General features: G+C 40.7%; 2 protein-coding genes across 6 annotated transcripts in view; one reads left to right on the top strand and one right to left on the bottom strand.

The window, feature by feature from the left end:
- Nucleotides 1-10,185, top strand: part of iqsec3b (IQ motif and Sec7 domain ArfGEF 3b) — a 34,807-nt gene extending 24,622 nt beyond the window's left edge. For 3 of the 5 annotated variants that reach the window (XM_042411409.1, XM_042411410.1, XM_042411406.1), the window contains 8 exons: nucleotides 1,269-1,435; nucleotides 3,920-4,059; nucleotides 4,232-4,363; nucleotides 4,499-4,598; nucleotides 5,894-6,052; nucleotides 6,148-6,240; nucleotides 6,815-6,861; nucleotides 7,833-10,185. In XM_042411409.1, the coding sequence (XP_042267343.1) occupies nucleotides 1,269-1,435; nucleotides 3,920-4,059; nucleotides 4,232-4,363; nucleotides 4,499-4,598; nucleotides 5,894-6,052; nucleotides 6,148-6,240; nucleotides 6,815-6,861; nucleotides 7,833-8,252 (1,258 nt within the window). In that variant the 3' untranslated portion in view covers nucleotides 8,253-10,185. The remainder of the gene's footprint in view (nucleotides 1-1,268; nucleotides 1,436-3,919; nucleotides 4,060-4,231; nucleotides 4,364-4,498; nucleotides 4,599-5,893; nucleotides 6,053-6,147; nucleotides 6,241-6,814; nucleotides 6,862-7,832) is intronic. The other 2 variants (XR_006096190.1, XM_042411408.1) reach the window with 2 other exon arrangements.
- A 948-nt stretch (nucleotides 10,186-11,133) lies between these two features.
- Nucleotides 11,134-21,640, bottom strand: part of ptprq (protein tyrosine phosphatase receptor type Q) — a 37,961-nt gene continuing 27,454 nt past the window's right edge. Inside the window, exons 44-63 of the mRNA XM_042411927.1 lie at nucleotides 20,970-21,079; nucleotides 20,559-20,745; nucleotides 20,210-20,448; nucleotides 19,944-20,013; nucleotides 19,370-19,528; nucleotides 18,860-19,148; nucleotides 18,666-18,739; nucleotides 18,457-18,556; nucleotides 18,125-18,253; nucleotides 16,803-16,847; nucleotides 16,021-16,047; nucleotides 15,744-15,825; nucleotides 15,566-15,656; nucleotides 14,893-14,969; nucleotides 14,467-14,601; nucleotides 14,191-14,316; nucleotides 13,621-13,766; nucleotides 13,241-13,376; nucleotides 11,826-11,949; nucleotides 11,134-11,727 (exon numbers count right to left, since the gene is read on the bottom strand). Of these exons, the coding sequence (XP_042267861.1) occupies nucleotides 11,690-11,727; nucleotides 11,826-11,949; nucleotides 13,241-13,376; nucleotides 13,621-13,766; nucleotides 14,191-14,316; nucleotides 14,467-14,601; nucleotides 14,893-14,969; nucleotides 15,566-15,656; nucleotides 15,744-15,825; nucleotides 16,021-16,047; nucleotides 16,803-16,847; nucleotides 18,125-18,253; nucleotides 18,457-18,556; nucleotides 18,666-18,739; nucleotides 18,860-19,148; nucleotides 19,370-19,528; nucleotides 19,944-20,013; nucleotides 20,210-20,448; nucleotides 20,559-20,745; nucleotides 20,970-21,079 (2,384 nt within the window). The 3' untranslated portion in view covers nucleotides 11,134-11,689. The remainder of the gene's footprint in view (nucleotides 11,728-11,825; nucleotides 11,950-13,240; nucleotides 13,377-13,620; nucleotides 13,767-14,190; nucleotides 14,317-14,466; nucleotides 14,602-14,892; nucleotides 14,970-15,565; nucleotides 15,657-15,743; nucleotides 15,826-16,020; nucleotides 16,048-16,802; nucleotides 16,848-18,124; nucleotides 18,254-18,456; nucleotides 18,557-18,665; nucleotides 18,740-18,859; nucleotides 19,149-19,369; nucleotides 19,529-19,943; nucleotides 20,014-20,209; nucleotides 20,449-20,558; nucleotides 20,746-20,969; nucleotides 21,080-21,640) is intronic.

Below are 21,640 nucleotides of genomic sequence, written 5' to 3'. Positions count from 1 at the left end.
AAATGGGGTGGACAAAATATTATATATATAAAATTTCAGTATAATGAAATGCAATTCAACAGCACCTTAAACTAGAGCCTCCAAAATGACCATAAAGTTGAATTAACACATCTCCAAAACAGTTAAAACAAAAATTTAATATTAAAACTTTCTTGAAGGTAGGATTTACTGCAGGGTTGTTGTATGCAGTAATTTTAGCTAGGTGTAATTAATAAACTGGTCACTGAGTGTGATTTCACATCAGAGCAGTAGTTTCGTACATCACTCAGTTGTGGATGTTTTTTGTGTGTTGCTGGAAAGTTGATGCAGACGCTGAATAAGGCTCCTGCACCAACAGTGATTAAAGGATAAGGTTGGCGATCTTATGTGCAGAGCCAAACCAACAATGAACTCATTGTTCTTGTGCTAGATTATACATTTCTCAGAGAACTTCAGTACAAAGTCAAGAGATTGAGATATGTAGCACAACAAGCTAGTGAAGCTCTGTAAATGGAGCTGCGTTCTCACACATGCGAAGCTACATCTGCCATACAAGGCACTGCTCTCCTGAGACTGAAAATGTGATCGCTATTTTTAGTCTTTGGAGACTAAAAAATCAACAGTAACCATTGTATTTGGGGTCAAGGAACATGTTACCCAGTGCAGCGGTGTGGCTCATTGACATGTTTTTAATCATTTTTGGGCAACAACAGAGCTCTACAGCTCAGAGGAATACGATATATCAAGCTTTAGATACACACACAATACTTGTAAGTAGGATGAGTTCATTGTTGGTTTGGCTCTGCACATGAAATTTGTTGACAAGGAAAATATAGAAAATCACCAGCCTCATCCTTTAACAACATACTCTGGATCTGGATTGTTCTCATGATACTTTGGCAGTACATAAAGCAAAAAATGTGATTTGTGCATAATACATAAAGTGTTACCCTTTTTTTGGTTTATTCAACAAACTGTCAACCTGGGAACTACTTTGTTGGTTTTTTTCTGTATTTTATTCCTTTGTAACCCATGTTTGTTACACTAGGTAAAGCATTTCAGCTACACGTCCTGGTGTCCATATAAAAGCAATAATACTCTTCAGAACATTATTCAAATGATCGCTGGGATTTCAGTGCATCTGATGGTACTTGCTGTGTCATACCTGTGGCAACTCAAAAGTGTCTTTTTAAAAGTGGTACAATGGCTAAAAATCCAAGAACTATTATCACACTTTAAGAAGTGGCTTGAGATATATATAACTCTGTTGTCCTATTTGCCTTTCACAGCCAGCGGTACTGTATGTGTAACCCTGATGTGGTGCAGCAGTTTCACAACCCAGACACCATCTTCATCCTAGCCTTCGCTGTGGTCCTCCTCAACACTGACATGTACTCGCCCAACATCAAACCCCAGCGCAAAATGGGCTTAGATGACTTCATACGCAACCTAAGAGGTTAGTGTGTGCATATAATGTGCATGTATGAGAGAAAGAGAGAGATAGAATGTTTACATAGATGCTCTATGTTTGTGTGAACCGTCCCTGTAGACAGAGCTGGTATAAAGAGCTGCAGTCATGTTTCAACATTTATGCTAAGTGGTTTTATGAGCAGAAAGTTTGAACATTGGTTATTTATGGAAACCACATGCACACACACATGCACATTTCAAACCTTTTACTGTAGATCATGAAGAGATTCACTGGCGAGATATGACAGAAAGAATGATAAGATGGATGAAAAAGGAGAGCATAAGGGAGGATAGTCAAAATTTTACAACAGCCACTCTTCTTATCAACCTCACTTCAATCTCACTATCAGCCTTTTGAGTGACAGCCTCTTCAACTGAAGTAAATTACTCAAAGAGGTGGCGGGCGCTTGCCTTTGCTCGCTAACATTAAAAAAAAAACCCATCAGCAGTGCAGAAGGAGATTTCTGATATCCTTGACTCAGAGTTCTGCCCCAGAGACCGTGGCATCAGCCCATTTAATTGAGGCCCACTTAGCGATAGATTTAACGATATGAGCTCAGGTTTCCGGAAGCATCTCATCACCTGTGATGTGCTCCCCGAGGCTCTTGTCTCCGTCCAACAGTTCAGCAGATACATACATTTACTTCAGCCAGGGCTTACAGCGCTGCAGTTTGACTTTTATTTGTACCTTCAGTTAAGGGTAAAAATCCAAACTAAAATAAACTTTAAATACCTTCACAACTCAGTTTTAATTAGTGAGCTAAACAGGTTTTTTCCTTAGGCTGAACAGAAGTGACAGACTGCAGTCTGATGTCTGTGAGCAGCTCTGCGGTGATAATGGAGCATCTGCCAGGACACAATGACAGCACACATACTGCGATAAAAGCCCATTTTCTGATTCACAGCAACAAACCTTTCAATGAAATAAAATTAATTTGGCTGTAATATTTCAGACAAAAAAACTATATGAGCCAACACAGTCAGTATCAAATTCAGTGGTTATTAAATTTATCTTTTGTATCCACACTGGCTTCCACTGTAGCTGGTGCTAATCTTCACAGGGATCTGCACAGTAAAATCATTCAATTCTTATTCAACATCTGTGAATAATAAACACAGACATCAGCTGGCTGTGTTTGAGGTTTTGGCTTTAGTGTCTTAAATCTGTGGAATAGCACAATATAGATTCTGTTTGAGGGTAGATTTTTCTTCTCTGTACTGCCTAGGGCCATTTGTTGATATCTCCTCTTTGGTAGTGATGAAACATTTAAGATAACTTCTTATACTGCAAAAGAGCTTGTCTCCCATCCCAAGCCCCACAAGTAGCCTAAAATCTGCCACAAAATGTTCCCTTCCTCAACTTAAGTTTTTATTATCATCTAACCAGAAGAACTAATCAGGATTTTACTAAAAAGTGTAAACCGTCACCTAACAAGTAATAAAACATGAAAATTGACTTCAAATCTCATCTAAATCACATAACAAAGTCTTTTCTCTTTGGGGAGGCCAGTACCTTTTTCTATAGAGCTAATGGTGATGTAGAGCTTTCATTTTTTGGTTAAATTCTTCTTCACATAAGGCCCTTCACTACAGTTGGTTTGTACCAAACATTAATGGGCTATGTTACCTCATTGACTACTTTGTGCCCAGTATGTTGTCTTTCTGACTGTTTGCTAAATCCCTCGCTCAAACTGCAATTGTCCAATAATTGCTTTGCAACCATGACTAGGCAGAATGATAGTTTGGAGGGTGGTGTCTCTTTTAGTCTTTCCAAAATCAAAAACACAAGAAGAAAAGTGTAATGGATTAAAGATAAGATCATATCTACCATAAGATTGTTAGCACGTCCAGCTAACTGCTCAGACTAACTAGCTCTACACTGCAATGCAAGATTAAGCTGGTTTATGTCTATGTCTTCTACATGGATCATCAGCTGGTGAACATGCTGACTTTTTGCCTGAGCCATGCAGCTTTAACCTCAGTCATTTAGCACAATATATTTAGCCATAACATGCATATTTAAAACCTTGTGACATGATTCTTGTTTTAAAACAAGTCAGCTGGAAACATTAGAGTCAGCCAGAGACATTTTCAACCAACTCATGGAGCTGACATTACCTTAATTGGCTAGCTAGCTACAACTGATAAAATCTTTGTCTTTTAGTCAGCAAAATCAATGGTTGACGATTAGACATGAGAAGCCTGCTTTTGTGTACCTCTGTCTGAAATCAAGGACCCATTGTTTAAAGAATGACTACATTATTTTCAGTGGTAAATCTTCCACTGTTATTAATGTAAACTGCATATTTGCAGTGCAGGAACAGAAAGCTTGAAAGGCATAGCAACGATCCATAGCAACAATAACAATTGCACATTTAGTGTTAGGGCTGCCTTTAGGAGCTAGCTATAGGCTACTTCTTAACCCTGATGGTGACCATTTCTACAATGTATGGACCTTTGTTCACCTCAGGTGTGGATGATGGAGCAGACATACCCAGAGAGATGGTGGCAGGCATTTATGAAAGAATCCAACAGAGAGAGCTCCGCTCCAATGAAGACCACGTCACCTATGTGAGCCGTGTGGAGCAGTCCATCCTGGGCCTGAAAACTGTGAGTTTTATGTGTTTGTTTGCAAGTCTTTCCCCTTTCCTTTTGTTCTCATTTCAGGCAGCTGTCTGTACTTGTTTGTACTGTCTCTTTTCTCTTGTGTCATCTATTATTTCGCAGCAGCCTGTCCTCTGTACTATCTGTCATCTCCATCTCTTTAACCTTGCCTCCACAGATCCTCGCTGTGCCCCACAGACGTCTGGTGTGCTGCTGTCGTCTGTTTGAGGTGCCTGATGCCAACAAGCCTCATAAACAGAAACTGTCCCAGCTCCAGAGAGAGGTCTTCCTCTTCAATGACCTGCTGCTGGTGAGGATTCACCACTAAAAACTTCTATTCAGTTACTCACTACAATACTACATATGCTCCTGAAACCACATTTTAAAGCCAATGCAAAAGTGAGTGAGACATCACAGCCACGTTTTGTGTTTTGTGCATCTCTAGATCCTGAAATTGTGTCCCAAGAAGAAAAGCTCAGCTTCTTACACCTTCTGTAAAGCTATGGGTCTCCTGGGAATGCAGTTTCACCTCTTCAGCAATGAATGTAAGATGCTGTTTTACTTTTCAGCAGATTATTCTCAGTCCAAGTCAACCCTGCAGTAAAAATGCTGAGCTAACTGTCAGAGACAGCATTGTTGTCTGGCAAGTCTGGGTCAGGACCCAGACTAAAATGCCAAGGGGTTGACAGGAAGACAAAAATAATCCACTGTTATGGCAACTATCTCCCAGAAAAATTGCAGGAAAAGTATTATCTGTTAAACAAATATTTTTATTTCTTCATCAAATTGTTGTCTGTGGCAAAAGAATCAGCAAAGGGCACCACATTATCATCATAAAAATTAAGTATAAACATAAGAAATGTTATGGGTGTTAAGGGTAGGTTTGCTGTATGAGTATGAATGCTCTTCTGCTCTACACTCACATCTGTACGATACCCAGAACAACCCAATTCTGATGCAGATTTAATATTATTATGATTATTTAATATTAAAAATAATAAAAAATTGGTTTCGGCAATTTCACTTTGAGACTTGTATAACATCAATTTTGTCCCATTTTTCATTCAGTTGTGCTTCTTGTAATTTCAAGATTTGCATCATTTTTTCCCATTAACATTTTTTCTTTCACAATTACTAACTATTGGTCCAGGAGTACTCTACCTCAACCCCCAACTCCTCATAATAGCTTTTTTACTTGCTATTAAAAGTATTTTAACCACACATCCATCTAGAAATTACAGAGATAAAGTACCACTCAACTCATAGGCAAGTGCCGATTTTTCACTGCCCCATCAAGTTGAAGTATTTTTTGGTCTGCAGTACCAGGTCAAACAAAAATATTCATCATCTGAGTTCTTAGATAGAAATTATATTTTCAACAATTAGTTGATCCAAGTCCCCATAATGTAGACTTTGAGTTCAAACACAGCGGTGTGATTTATTGATTTATGAATGAATCTTGACAGGTCTGACACCACAATGTACTGTTTTGTTAAAGTTAGGTTTTCTCAATTAAATTATAATTCTACCTGAATAATCTGTGAAATCATCCTTTAAATTACCTTCAGGTCACCAAAGAGAAAAAAGTTTTCCCTAATGATCACCAGTATGTATGATTTTCCTAATATATATGGCCTTCACTTATAGTGTTCAAGAAGCTAATGCTGCCAAAAACACATTTGGCCATTAGCCTCAAAGTATGAGTCTGTGCAAGTATTATTAGCATCGTCTCGTGAAAGAGAAACTGAAGTAAAAATGGCAACACTGAAGTGTTATGAAAGATCCACATCCTGCATCCCTTTTTAGAATCAAAGTTCTCTTTGTCTGTGTTCCTCATCAGATTACGCCCATGGCATCACCATGCTGAGCCCATTTACCTCAGAGAAGAAGCAGCTGGTGAGTTTCTGCTCCCCAAGCGGAGAGGAGCTCAGGAAGTTTGCAGAGGAGCTCCGAGAGGCCATCGCTGAGGTCAATGAGATGGAGCAGATACACATCCAGTGTAAGAAAAAAAGCACACACACATCTCAACAAATGCAAATTAAATGCACACATACTGTATACAGCTGGCTGCACCCTCTCTCTCTTGGGTTGTAGGGGAATTGGAGAGGCAACAAGGCATCCAGCCACACAGCATACACACCAATGGCGGGCAAGTGGACACACACACAGGACACGGCTCTCCCTCAGGTGCTGATTTTGCCCACATGGCATAAAATGCATAAAACACTATGTATTAGTCATGACAATGCATATATCACTAACGGGAATCTAGAAAATAGACATATCAGTTCATAGAGGAGGTGCATGAATAAAACCCACCACACTTTAATTAACAGGTTATATCTCTTTTGTTTAATCAGTACAAAAACTGAAGTGTAAAATGAGAAGGTATAGTTTTATGGGGTCACCGTGATGATGTCCAATAACCAGCGATAAGAGTGTTAATTCGTAAGCTTTAGAGGTGCCGGTTGGCGGATTTTGTTGCTTTTGGACAGAGCCAGGCTAGCTGTTTCCCTCTGTTTCCAGTCTTTGTGCTAAGCTAAACTAATCGGCTGCTAGTTATAGCTTCATATTTACCGTACAAACATAAGAGTGGTATCAATCTTTTTATCTAACTCTCGTAAGCATATTTTCCAAAATGCTGAACTATTCCTTTAAGCAAATGACAGTCCCCTGTATGAAAAACTGTTTTTGATCTTTGTCATTCTGTATAGTTGAAATCTGCCTCTTGACTTACATATAGAGCTTTTTCTCCCCACAGGCCAACAGGATGTGTATGATAAAACAGGCAACAACAATACAGTAGAGGTGAGTGCCAAAATCACTCTTGTCTCCCTGAGGTAAGTGCCTGCGTCTTTAGATCTGTGGGTGTGGTTTTTGTATGTGAGGGTGTGTGCAGTTAGACAGGGACTTTGCCTCATCCTGAAAAGAAAGTCTGCTTTATGCTTTGCTTTAAAAGAGCTCCGCCTGAGGCGCATCTCCACTATGCAGCCAAGGATACAAAGGCCACTGAGAGGAGTCTGCTGTAGTGGTGCTACAAACAGTCTCTTTCTGTGCCTCATGAGTGGATCAGCAGCCACTCCACTCCCTATACAGCATCCGTTCTTTCATCAGCTGCTGCTTACCAGCCTTATTGTATAAGCCTTTTGCGAGCCACCATAAGCCTGGCTGGCTGCTAGAATACCATCTACAAAGCCAGATAAGCTTGATACCGTTAACACTGTGTTGGGTGTGTGTGTTTCTGTAAAACCAGCCCTTCCTTTAACTAAGCTTAGTGATAGAAGTTGTTTCCTCCTTCCAGTTTTCTCTTGGTTTAATTCCTTTGCCCGTTTCTCTCCTCTCTCTCCTACCTCTCAGTCAGTCCTTTAGAGTTGTAAATAATTGTGTTAGGGAGACACCACGCCCTCGGTGTCACCTCTCTCCTCTCCTGACACTCCCTTTATCTTTTAGCTTCTCATTCTGCCACTCATTGACCATGTTCGCACACACACAGACACACACACATAAAATCCCAACTCTCTCACCATGATCTCTAAAATCTCCTCTTACCCTGCAACCCTTTTCTCTTTCTGGGCTGGTGTATGTAAAAATGGAAGTGTAAATCATGTGAAACATGATTGAGAGAAAAAGAGAGTGTGTGTATATTTTGCATGCGCTCGCTCTGCATACTACCTACCTGCATGCCTGCATGCCCATGTGCGTAACACACCAGAGGGCTGCGTAGAGGCTGCGTTCAGGCTGGTAACTCCTCATGCGTTCTCTGACTGTTCCTAAACTAGGTGTCAATTCACAACAGGCTGCAGACCTATCAACTGAGCCAGCCCAGCATTGAGTCCACACCTCTGGCCCTGGCTGCGCCGCCCGCCCTGCTCAGTCCCGTTCAGCCCGGGGAGCTACGCCCAGAAACACTCATCCAGTGTCAGCAGATCGTCAAGGTGATCGTCGTGGATCAGAGTGGACGAGGGCGGATGGAGGCCTTCCTCAGCCAAGGCCCGGCCACCCACCAGCTCATCCAGTCGGCCATGTCGACACCTGTGCGTGTCAGGGAGGGAGACGGCCCTCAGCCCCCGCTGCCGCCTCCCCCTCCCCCGTACAACCATCCCCACCAGTTCTGCCCCCCTGACTCACCCTTGCCCCTCCACCACACCATGCCTCTCACCCGCAGGCGCAACTCCAGTGGCTCCCGCAGCATTGTCTGAATCATTGACTACTCTGTGGGCCCTGGGGGCCAGACATGACCCTCACACCCGGACACACACACACTTGCTGGAGCACTAGTCGACTCACTTTGAAGGGTAAGATAAAAGTATAGCAAAAAAAAAAAAAATAGGGATATACTGTATAAGTTGAATCAAGGGACAAAGGAAAAGGAAACCAACAAGAATCTATTCATAGTCGTAACTGAGTGGTGGTGTTTTTGAACATGGAGTAGTTTTGATGCCATTTTTGAAAGACAACTTTTCTTCTTTCTTTTGTCTCCAGCCGTACATCACCCGGTAGATGATTGTGTTGTCTGTCTAGATTTCACACTCTTTAAGAGATCTTGTGACTTTGCATTTTTAAATGTCACCTGCTCAACAAATGTGTTTCTGTCAGAAAAGCAAACTCTGGCAGCCCTGAAAGAACATTGGATTGCTTTAAATATGAAGGAAAAAAAAACTCTGTTTTGTTTACTTTCAGGGTTTTGATGTTATGTTCACACCTCTTTGTTTGGTCTACGTTTTTCAGTACTAGATAACACACTCAGAAAGGAACAGTTTCAGCACAGTTAAACTAGCTTCTCCACACTGCCATCATTTTTGCTCATCTCTGCATAAATGTGAAGAAATAAGATTACCAGTTTATTTGTTTCCTTCATTTTCTAGGGAAAAGAAAATCGGTATGATTGAGGAAGGAGGTGCAGGAAAAGCTCTAACATCTCTACCCTGTCATGTACAGTATAATGTAGTATGCAAGGATGTTGCTGCTTGCTAAACTAACCTGAAACCATATCCCGGCGACAATCATATTTTTCTGTGCTTCATTTGCTGTTCTTGTGAGTTTTGCTGAACTCGTGCGAGCAAGTATCCTCACAATAGTGTGTGACTGCCCTGATTCTGTGGCGTTTTGCTCTCACAGAGCTCAGGAAAGGATCTGCTGCACTATAACATATGATATCTGCACCTTTGAGTTGTATTGAGAGCCGTGTGCTTGTGTACTGTGTGTTCAATCTGCTTACTCAAGGGTGGCAGTGGGTAGGGCTGGTAATTCATCCAAAACAAGGCTAATGAACCCCTTTCTCCCCTTGTACATTAACTCCTAATGGATTATCTAGTGTGAATATTGTTGTTACCTTTGGATTTAGGCAATATATCTGCCTGGAAAAGTCTAGCTTTAGTTTAAAAATGAATAAAAACGGCTCCACACAGGGTAGACCAAGGTCACCTTACAAAAACATCATCCCTTTCTCACATATTTTTCCCTTGCACACTGAATATATTATATAACCAGAGATGCATTCCTTTACTGAATGTTAAATCAGGGGGAAAACGGAAGATGTCCATGAAATAATAATTGATTTCATCACCATGTTGTCTGTCTGTCCCGTGTCGGTGGTTCGAGCTCAAGCCAGTTTGTACAGCAGATCACAAATCATCCAACTGAGACACACCGAACACGTCTTGTACCTTTTGCACCACAGAATATATTGGATATATTGTAAATAGATAATATAGATTTATTCTGAAAAAAGTGATTGGTTTGCCCAGTGTATGTATCTACGTATGTATTTGTACAGAGAAGATCTAGTTTAAAAGAGAAAAAAAGGATATAGTTATTATAGTTATTATTATTCACATTTAATATCAGGGGGTGTCCTAAATCCTACTGCTACGAGAGACAGGAAACAGGCAGCTTTTATAGAATATACTCCAATTACCATGGTAACACACACTGATATTATTACAGATCTACATTAATCATTTAATTACCATGTCATATTATTACAGGATTATTAAGAGATGGCTGTGTCACCTGTTAGGGTGTGTAAAGGGCTATGCTGTATTGGTGAATACGTACAGTAAATCACAGGTCATGCACGCACACATACACAGTATATATATATATATATATATATATATATGTATATGCACACACAGGTGAACACATGCTCATGAACACATACACAACTACACACACTGACGCACACAAACACGAACATAGCTGCCAAAGCAACAACAAATCCAGCTTAGATTCACCTTAGGAACTGCTCGATTACTCAAGTCAGCAACCTTGCTTTGTTTACTGTAAACTCTGACTGACTTGTACTATACAGCATGATATTTATTTTTTGCTTTTTTAATTTACAGTACACGGGAGGAGTTTGATTATATGTTCGTATCATTATTGTCAGGGCATGTTTGGTTGATTGATGTCATTTTCTCCCCCTTTCTACTTCCTCTCTCCTTTCTGCCCGACCCCACCCCCCCTTTACCCTTCTTCTCCGTGGTTGTCATGGAGACGCACCAATCTGCATCCTCACTGTGGAGCACTGTCATTAATCTTTGCACCCTCACAATATTTCTATAAGGAGGTTTCTTAAAGATCAACATGTTTACTAATGGAATATTTCTAATTTTTTCTGTTTGAAGAGAATGAAAGAATAAAAGTAGTTTTTACTCTCGGACTGTTTGTCTGTCTGTACTGTCTTTAAATTACCTGCGTCTGTAGCACTGTCTGCTTTTCTAATGAATGAATTTGCACCAGGTGTGCAAGTACGAAGGTGGAATGAAGGAGCTTATGGGAAATCAGTCTACACGGGTGTTCCTGTATCCCCCCAGCACACTGGGTCTGAAGTCATTCATTAGAGGATGAGGTCCGACCCAAAGCAATATTGAATCTGACATGTGGAAATCTGTGTGTTGCAGTGAGTCTGCACTTGTGTGTGTGTGTGTGTGTGTGTGTGTGTTTATGCACTATTTGGAGTGCATAATTTTCCATGGGAGCAATATCATAATTTGTAATTTCATATTGCAATGTCACAGTGCCAACATTTGATCTAAGAGAGTCTCAAATGTGTTATTGTTAAGTATCAAAGCCAGAAAAAATACAAGTTGATTTTATTTTTTTTTTGAAAATCACTCTCAGGAAAGGAAAAACAAAAAAAACACCTCGACACAGGCAGGATTACAAAGAGATGGGAAAAAAAACACCGCTTTGGCTGAATAAATTATCTTACAAAAACATAGAGGATATCATTATAATACAGTAATTACAATACACAGTGAAATCAGTTTGTGCAGGGTACCTTTAGGCTTACAGATGTAAGAGCTCTCAGTCGGCTCACCGTTTCTTTTTAATCCCCGTCGTTTCTGAAATGCTTTGTCTCTGTCTCCTTCCCTCTCTTTGAAAACAAGTGGACAAGAGGTTCATTGAAGCGAGGATTACTCTGAGAAGTGGGTTGAAGTGGAGTAACATAGTCTTAGTCGACTGACAAACCACTCAGTTCAGACTGTGCTGTTAACCTCCTGTTTCTCCTCCTCCCTCCTCTAGCCTTTCACGATGGAGGCGCTCGTGTCGAGGGTCTGTGCGCAGGCCGCCTCCAAACGACGCCGAAAATTACACTCTTCTTCTGGCAAGGGTGTCCCTCAGTCAGTCTTTACATAGTAGTCTCTTCCCATTCTAGTTCAACATCACCTGGAGAGAAGAATGTGGAGTGAGCTCTGTGCCGTGGGGAGTGGTTTTCTGAGTGTATGTGTGCGTGTGTGTGTGTGTTTATTGTATATGTCGTTTACCTTCCATGGCATCCAGGGAGTCCATCTTTTCCAGAGCAGAATAGCTGACAAACCAGATGGACTGACTGTTGCCTTTGTTGTTTAGAAGTTCCAGGGTACTTTGGTGCAGGAAGATGTACTGGGCCTGACACACAAACACATTGAAAAATATTGTACCTTTCTGATGATTCAAGTGTTATTTTGAACAGACCATACGCTGAGCAAATGATCATCTTAATTCCTTTGGTGTGGTATTATTAAGCCTTAAAATAATGTGGGGTTTTTTCAGGGGTGTTCTGGTTGCTCAGGGGTCAAAGTTAACCATGTTCTGGCAATATTCCTGGTTTTGAGTCCAACTAGAGACCTTTGTAGTATGTTATCACCAATATCTCTCTTTCCCCTCATTTCCTGTCAGCTCTCTTCTGTCTACTAAAGGACTAAATGCCTTAAATAATAATGAGAGTTCAACATTAATTTTATTGAAATCAGTTATTCATTCTATTGTGTGATTTGGTGACATAATTTTTGAAGTCCAACAAGGCAAGCAACACTACTACAGATGTTTTAACAGATCCCTAGTTTAATTCAGTCATCTCTAAGTTATCTCTAACTTTTTTGGAAGTAAAATGTAAGTGAACACATCTGAATTGCTCTGTTTAATTGTCATTCATTGGCATTTCATTGTAAAACTGCGTGGGAACAGCAGGAAACCTGAACTAGAAGTGTACTTCTGATACTCACTTATAATAACTTTAATATTTGCCTTTGTTTTTTTTAGATAATATAGTCAACCCGTGGGCTTGTTTAAAGCTGCCTGCAGAGTAACAGTGCTCCAGTATCTCTGCGATGATGTTTGTGAGTAACATTTTTATAAAACAACTGATCTGAATGATGGCCTTGTAGCTATCTGGCTCACTGAACACTGCTGTCTCAAAGAATCAAGCTCTCACAGGTTGGAAGCTGCTCTTTCATGCTCAAACCTTACAGCCAAAATGTTGAATTTCAAAAAAATGTATGGAACATCCAGAGAAGATAAAACAATAAAACTATGAGGAGGCACTGGCACAAGGCAGAGAGTCCACACAGGCACTCAGACACACACCAGCAGTCCAAAAGCGATGAATAAGAGGGGTAATTTTAGGATAGGTTCATGTTTTTTCAAGAGGGGGAATCCTGCTCAGTATACATTTAATCTATTGCCAGATCATTCTCTTTGTCAAAACGAGAATTTTCCAAATATTTCCTTGTGGGAATGGGATCACAGCAGGGCATGAAGTAAAAAGTGGGACAACTACACTGCTATTGGTGAGTCTTTGATGATTCTCAAGTGTACTGGAACAACTTAACAAGAAACACTGTATGATTGTTTATTCTCTCTTGGTTGTAAATTTCAACCACAGAAATAGAATATAGCATTTTATTTAAAGTGTACTAACCAGATTCTGTACCATACACATCCTCTCACTGCGCAGTTCAGCCACAAGACCGTAAATATCGACAAAGTCGTGATCTCTGACGTGCTGAATGAGGTGGTCAAGAGCAATAAACACACCTGTTCTGCCCACACCAGCACTGAGGGAACAGTGAGAGAAGAAAACACCATTATACTGTCTGCTCCTCCATTACAACCAAAGGAACTGACATGTTTATGTCCCCCTTGAGGGTTAAGCACAAAAGGAGCTATTTGTGATGGACTTTGTTGATATGAAACTCCATTTAATCACCAAAAACAGAATAAAATAGTTTAATTGTTAAGGACATTATAATACTATAATTCATGCAGTGTATATATACTAACACTGAGGGGCTTCAGTACCTGCAGTGGACCACTATAGTGGTGTTGTCATGCCTGTGAGCTCGGACAGCTTTGACAAACTTGATGAAAGTGCTGCAGGATTCTGGGACCCCATGTTCAGGCCATGATGTGTAGTTGAAGTGGCGAACCAAAATGTAGTGCCCGTGCTGCAGAGAGGAATTCAGCTATTACATTATATTTCTAATTACATTAACATAAAAAACATGACTGTAACAGACTGCAGATAATTTACTCAAATGTACTCAGGACTCCAAAAGATTTCTCTGTGTGCTAGAGGAGGGAAGGATTTTTCTGCACAATGATTCTTAAAGTAATAGTTCATCATTTTGGGAAAAACGCTCATTAATTTTTTTGCTGAGAGTTAGATGAGAAGATTGATACCACTGTCAGACATGAGAGTGGAATCAATCGTTCTTTAAGTGGTTTGCCTGTAAAACATCTGGTGGCCCATTACCTTGCAGAACAAAAAGCACTGAGTCACATTTAATTTCTTTTGTATTACTCAGTTAGATGGAAACATGGCAAATTAGTGAAGAACAAATTTACTTTTCGAGTTATTAGGTTAGTTACCTTTTCTACTTTCAGGGTTCTGACAGTCCAGTCAGGAAGGATTTCCTCCGACACTTTTGAGATTAGAATGTCGCTAAATACTGACATTGGCTTGTTGTCCTCTGGCCAATACTTGTGACACCGAATCTGAAATGTCACACACATACACACACATTAGATTCGTAGCAGATATAACCCTCCTGGTGACAGAGTAGTAATAGAGCCCAAAACTGAGCCCAGTCTGTCCTCTGAATGCCAAAACTAGTGGTGTTTTATAACAAATCTCTCATGACGCACTCTGCCTTTCTCATAACACTGCGTGAGCATGGCGATGGTGCGCGTTCCCGTTTCCCAGATCATCCTCCAGAAGTCAGCCACCGTCCCAGGCAGAGGACCCTGGGTGGCTATGAATTCATTGGGACACAGGTAGCCCTTGGGAGACAGACGGAGAGAAAGAGAGGCTTGTATGTGTAATATACATTATATACACTATTGCAAAAAATGAAATAAATAAATAAAGGTTATTAACTGAGGAACAAACCTTAATTTCTACAATAAATGTAAACACAGACGAGGATTTTCCCCCCAAAATTGGGAGGAAAACCTCTAAATATATCTATCTATCTGACAGAATCAGAAAGAAACTGAGAAATATCCAGAATAAACTCCTCTACTTTGCAATAAATGTGTGTCGGCTTTTAGCAGCCGATAGCTGGTACTCACTGAGACAAAGCTGGCGTTGATGTAGTCAGAGCCCGCAGTGCCTGGTTCTGACAGCAGTTTCACACGGTTATTATTATCTAGACACAGCACAGAGAAGAGAGGACTGTGGTAGAAAAATGTGAAATGCAGCTGTGCAAGCTGTGGCGAAATCCATATGTAGCTTATATTAGAGCTACAACAAAGAGATATTTCTGCTATGTCATCATATATCATAACTGTGGAAGCAATTTTTCAACCTGATCATTATTTTGAGGCATATTTTTGCTGGTATTCTATATTTTATTTTCACTTCCCCAGCCTGTCTGTGGCTCTCAGTCCCAAGGCCGTTTGTTTCTACTGAAGACAGCAATCTTTAAAAACAGCTGACAAATATATAGTTTAATTTTTTTTTAAAAAGGGGTCAGTAATTTCCTAAAACAGCTGGTCTCTGCAGTTTTTAGAAAACAGGAGTAAATACTGCATTTGCTGGGGACACTTGGTGCTCCGGGGGGCAGCAGGACAGTATACGTGATATTAATTAAACTACGGTGCCCTCGTTCATGGTAGTGAAGAAACATGTCACCCAGTGCCACAGTGTGACTCACTGATGTTTTTTAAAATTATTTTTTGGAAGGGAGGTCTACTATATCACGTTTTGGCTGACTTAACTAAGTTTATTCCCAGTTTTACTTACAAGGTTTGATGTTAGGGAAGCGGTTCTTGGATTTGTTCCAGGGCAGGTCAGCATCTGTGGTGGCCAGGTCCTGCAGCAGCTTTGGGAGCTCCTGAGGAGATACAGTACAATGCAACACATCTGTATTCACATAAATACACAAACATGTGTTTCAGGTTCAGATTTTAGGGTCACTTACCGCAAATTCTTCCTGGAACTTGGAGTTGTCGCTGGCACACAGATCCTCTACATGCTGTAGAAAAGACTTCTTGTTGACAGGCCTGACAGAGAGGCCGGGAGAGAAAAAGACAGAATGTGAGGAACAGACAAAAATGTACAAAAACTCTACAACAATTTGCTATTTTCTGTAAATGTATTCTTAGGCTACAACACGTATTACTGAGCAGCACAGAACATGCAGATCTATGCTGTAGCAACTGTGTGCATATTCACATTATTTATGCAGGATGACTTACTTGAGTGATTTCCTGTAGCTGAGCAGCCTGGACAAAAATAGATGGCAAAAATCAAACAAAATAAACAAATTAACTCGATAATCACAACTCCCACTGTGGTATTTTTATTCATGAGAGCAGAAATGATCCTCGTTACAGAGAGTACAGTATGTTAAGCAACGGAGGTTCAACCATGTTATATCTTTAATCAATTCCACTTTGATTTAACTGTGACAGACTGACTTTGATGTTTCAGTCTAAAAGGAATACGTGAACAGCAGTAAACTTGAATGAAGTGCAAGGGGATCCAATTTAACAAATAAACAAATAAACATGGTTGCTCCCCTGTGGCTGCTGTTTCTTTGCATTACTGATCCTAAGCTATCGATAAAGCTTACCATTTGTGCCCCCTAAAACCTCTAAGCCTTCCAAGCAATTTTGAGATAGCGAGTTGGGTAAACAAATTAAAATGGTCTCAAGCAGAAGAGTGTCAGCACAGCTCTGCAATAGCTGCCTGTCAGTGATGGAGGCAAAGGAGCACACCGGAGGAAAAACACTAACATCATCGATTCATTCGACTGTCGACCTCCACCAGAGGTTTGATAAACAACACAAATGGATGATTAAACACAAGCTCATACAGTTAATATGATGATGATGATTACACACACACACACACACACACACACACACACACACAGTGATGCAACCAAATGATACACACAGGAAAAAGTGGCACACGCACACACACACACACACACACACACACACACACACACACACACACCAAAAGCCCAACTTACTGGATGACATATATCTCTTTCCGTCTAAAGAAGAAGGAAGAATACCTGGTGAGAGAAAAGTGCTCGGTGAGAGAAAAGCAAAGGCACAAGCAGGCTGGGTGAGTCAATGCATGTGTCTGCACGTGAAAGGGAAAGTTATTTGTGAAAATCGGTGACAAGTGGCAAGCGTAAGTGTTACTTTATCTCAGCTCACTGTTCAAGTCATGAAGAGATTCTGGTCACAACAGAGCAGCGTACCGCTGGAACGACAGCAATTTGAACTTAAAAGACAGCGGGGGCAGCTTAATGCGGAGCATAGCATGCAACTGTCAAAAACATCAGATCTCTACTCTTAAAATAGTGTGATAGCTAAAATAAGTAGACGGCATTATCCCAGGAACTGCCTCCCTTTTCAGGAACAGGTAACTGATACTTAATATAGTGATATTTAATAAAGCAGGCAAATATTTGCTCAAGCAGGGCAGTTATGTTATTTTTACACACAGTAAAGGTTAAGGGACAGTTATCTGCTAGGTGGGAGCACTTTTATTTATCCATCTCCTCACATGTGGGTTTTATGTTTATAATGTTCCTTTTCATTCAGTTCCTATTTATATGTGTATATGAAGACAGCCAGTTTTACACCTACATGGAACCCTCTATTTTTGGTTTCTCTTATTATTTTGTTGTTGTGTGGGTGATGGCATTCTCCAATGTTGGGGAGGTGCTCAGAAAGCTTTACGTGCTTATTGGTTGTTCTAATGCTGATGTCTATTTATATTGGCGAATAAAAATTGCTGTCAAAAAAAAAAAATCTTCCACTCATATTAAAACTTTTCTTTCCTGTAGTTTCTCGCTTCATCAGCCGTCAGTGATCTCGATACACCAAAGCTAACACAAAATGTGACTTTGTTTCTTAGCTGATGCGAAATTGCAGCATGAGAAGGGAGAGCAGCTTGCAGCATTTATTATCTGTGCACTTGTTTGTGCCAAAATCAGAAGGGGCCCTTGAGTATGTAGGAGAGGATGGTTGTAGAGAAGCAGACAGCATGACTTCTGCAGAGAACTGAGGGGAAACTATAAAGCCACAATGATGCTGTGTTGTTTCGTGGTGCTGCAGCTTCTATTTTCTGCACAAACTCTACAACACTTGATGATTTGTGCTGACAGGAGTGCAAATCAAGTTGGCTGCGGCAAAGAGGTTTTTGTCATGTTGACTAAAACTTTGTATGAAGCAGCTAAATCAAGCCTGAAGTCATGCAGTGTGCACCCAGCTCAAAAACATGTGTGTTGTATCAGGTAAATCGACACTTAGATTAAAATGAAACATTCTGGACACTGACCGGTTGAGTTTCTCTTGTTTCAGCTCCAGATCTGCCACAGCAATAAGCTGATCCAGTTTATACTTGGTCTCAATGATCTCTGCTTCTCTGGGTGAATAAGTCCCGCCCTCCTTCTTGCGTTGATGGATCCTAACATTTGATGAAAAACACGTCAAACACATTAGTTAATAATTTGATAAAGACAGAATTAGAATTTATAAAAACAGAAACTTAAAAAGGGTTAAAAGAATTTGCAGATGATATGTTCTTTCCTGCATGAGTACTTGGTCTTCATAGTAAATAGGATCAATGCAGTGTTTGGGTAAATGAATGAATGCCTGTTGCCGTCTTACTTGACTGATCCACAGATGATAATGATGAGTAACACAGCCAAGAAGAAGGAGAGGAGCACACCCATAATGATCTGTTCTTCTCTGGTCAACAGCCCGTCCACTACAGAGAGAAGGAGAGGAGACTAAATGGACAGTATTACGCAAAGAGAAGTTACAGATCATGTTATAAAATTTTTGATGTAAAGTTATACAGTGTTGAATATAAATACCTTTGGTTTTGACATGCTCGGAGTACTCAGAGTCTGTGTATTGGCCCTTGATGTTAGTGGCTCTGAACTTAAACCTGATGAATATGGAACATCACTCCAGTTTCAGCTTTATATTTTCTACAAAGCATAAACTGTACATTCAATATTTTTGAATAGTTGTATTGTTGAACTGAGTGTGCCTGTGGTGTACTCACACATAGACGGTGTTAGGCTTCAGGGGTCCATTACAGAAAGTGTCAGTGTTGTTCTCCTCCATACAGGCATCACTCTCTCCGATCACGTATGTTCCTGACGTAGTGTGATTGTGCCTCACCAGGGGCCGGCTGTCTCCAGACACACTGCGACCCTCTCTGACGTGTGTGTCCTTGCGTGATGCCCCGTTCCCCAAACATGGCGGGTTGGGGAACCCCTTGTCAGTCAGGTAAGGGGCAGGGCGATGAAAAAACGCATTCTTCCAGCTGGTCATATTCACGATGTCCTTCACTGTGACAGGATGGAAGTTAGCAAGGTAGAGTAAAATTATGAGTAAAATTTCTTTACATTAAGCCCTTCGATTTCTGCTTATATTTTGTCTTTTGTGAGCTTAAGACACAGTAACATACTGTAAAACAAAATTCTACTTGAGGTTTAAAGCGCATACAGGACAAATAGCCAAGCATGTTCAACTAAAAGTGACATCTATCAGTGTTTTTGAAGAGTCATACCCCCTGACTCGGCCACGATGACCTGAATTTTTGTGATTGGTCCATTGTCGTCACTATAGAAACAGGCAGGCATGCGGATGGTGATACTCCTGTGGGTAACCATGGCAACCCCTCCATGGCCCAGCACTGCCTGGGGTCTTTGGGTTGGCTTGGCCGGGGCTGGAACACACAAACGTATGAACACACAGTTACACACACACACACACACACACACACACACAGAGGTTGTGGTGTGATACAGTATGTGTAAAGATGTGTTTTTTGTCTGTTGTATTTATAAAACATGACAAATAGGCTGCTGCTCAGTCACAGTCACAGAAAAACTGTGTCTCTATAACATCCACACAGATCTCATGATATTACTGAGTTACATTTGATGTGTCAGAATAACTCAGGCTTGTATACTGTTGTACTGAGCATTAATACTGTGCAGTAGCAATTCTCTGTCTTGCATCTATGCTGCACTGCTGCAACAAAATAGAGAAACACTGTACACACACGTACACACACACACACACACACACACACACACACACACACACACACACACACACACAAAAAGAGAGACTTGAACCTTTGATCCCTGTTGTTATCTGCACATGTGCGCTGGGTGGGCTCCTCCCAGCCCCGTTCTTGGCTGAAATCTAGAAACAGATAAATAGAAGGAAGTAAAACAGCAGAGAGAGAGAGATGGTCAAGATATGGGTTCAAGTAAAGAAAACAGCTATTTGAACAAGGAAAAGCTCATCTGTGTTTTGGCCCAGGAAGGGTTAATTTGGGAGCTCCAAATGAGTGTGTGTCACCTGTATGTGAGATATACAGTATGTGTGTGCTCCTCACCTGTATACTATAGCTGTGACCTCCCTTTAGGCCTTCGATGACAGCAGTCAACATGTTATGGTCTCTTTGGGTGATATTAAGGCTGATGTTCTTGACCAGCTGCTCCTTTTCATAGATGTACACAAAATAGGCAGTGATGTTTCCGTTGGGCTCCTCTGGGGGGGTGAAAGTAACCTTTACACGGTTCACCTCCTCTGGTATAACTGATATGATCACATTCTTGGGTGGATCTTTGGGCTCTGGGGACAGAGTAGAGAGTATAATATAGGAAAAATAAGAGATACTACATGTAGATTTATTTTAGGATGGGCATCAGCTGTCATAGGCCCTCAAAGATTTTTCCGCATACCTTCCTCCAGTGTTTGAAAGTCAATAGGCCCAATGGCCTTCCCATCCCTGGCAGCATGCTCCACTGGACCAGTGAAGGCGGTGACAGTCACAAAGTAATGGGTGAAAGCAGTCAAGTTTGTCACCACAACAGTCGTCAACTCTCCTGGAGCCCGGACTGTTGAGTGGTTCAAACCAGGACCATCCACCTGAAATAACCAGCACAGTCAATGGAAATATTTAATATTTGTGTCTTGTGTGGATACGTGAGCACAGTTGGAGTCATTTTTGTGCATTCTGCTACATCATATGTTAATCAGCTTTTGAGATACTACTGCTAACTCTGCCTAAAATAACATACTGATCTGTTCTGAGAACAGATCTAACTGTGTTTATATTTGTGTATGTGTCTAATGTAACTCAGTGAGTTGACCTGCACAAGATACGAAGTTGGTCCAGAGAGAACAGCTGGAGCGTCCCACGCAACACGAAGGCTGTTGGCGGTGGGGGTCACTTTTAGGTCACGGGGAGGGACATCAGGGTCTGAGGGATAAACATCAAGTAAGATCTTTACACACTAAGTGATAACATCTTAAAAATATTGTTATGTTATCACACCAATGTTAACATGCCATTTGCTGGAACCGGTAGGCACAACCCCTGTTGACTCATGGCTGTGTTGCTCTTATATGGCTCTTGCATCTGATCAGGGTTCAGTCTACGTTGAGGTAAGTGCCTCAAATTAGTTGTGTCTTTCATGGTTTGCATATTCTTTAAAATTCGATTGACAAATGAATTTGTAATAATACTAATAACACTACTTCTCCTAATAACAAGAGTAGCAAAAGGGTTCAAAAAGAGAAAAGATTGCATTACAGGAAGTCGAGGGCAGTATTACAGTGCTATGAGAATGTGAACTACTGCAAGACCAAAAAAACAAGAAGATGTGGTGATCTTGATGGTGATTGCTGCTAGTTTCTAATGCATTAAGATATTGTGTGTGTAAACATTCTTTTAACATCTTAAAATGCCACATTACTACTTGTTAAAGCAATACAACTTGCTTTAACGCAAGATAAATATCCTCCATGATAACATGACTGA

Source organism: Thunnus maccoyii, chromosome 5 (genome assembly GCF_910596095.1).
Source record: "Thunnus maccoyii chromosome 5, fThuMac1.1, whole genome shotgun sequence".
NCBI classification, from domain to species: Eukaryota; Metazoa; Chordata; class Actinopteri; order Scombriformes; family Scombridae; genus Thunnus; species Thunnus maccoyii.
This window is presented reverse-complemented; position numbering and strand designations above follow the sequence as displayed.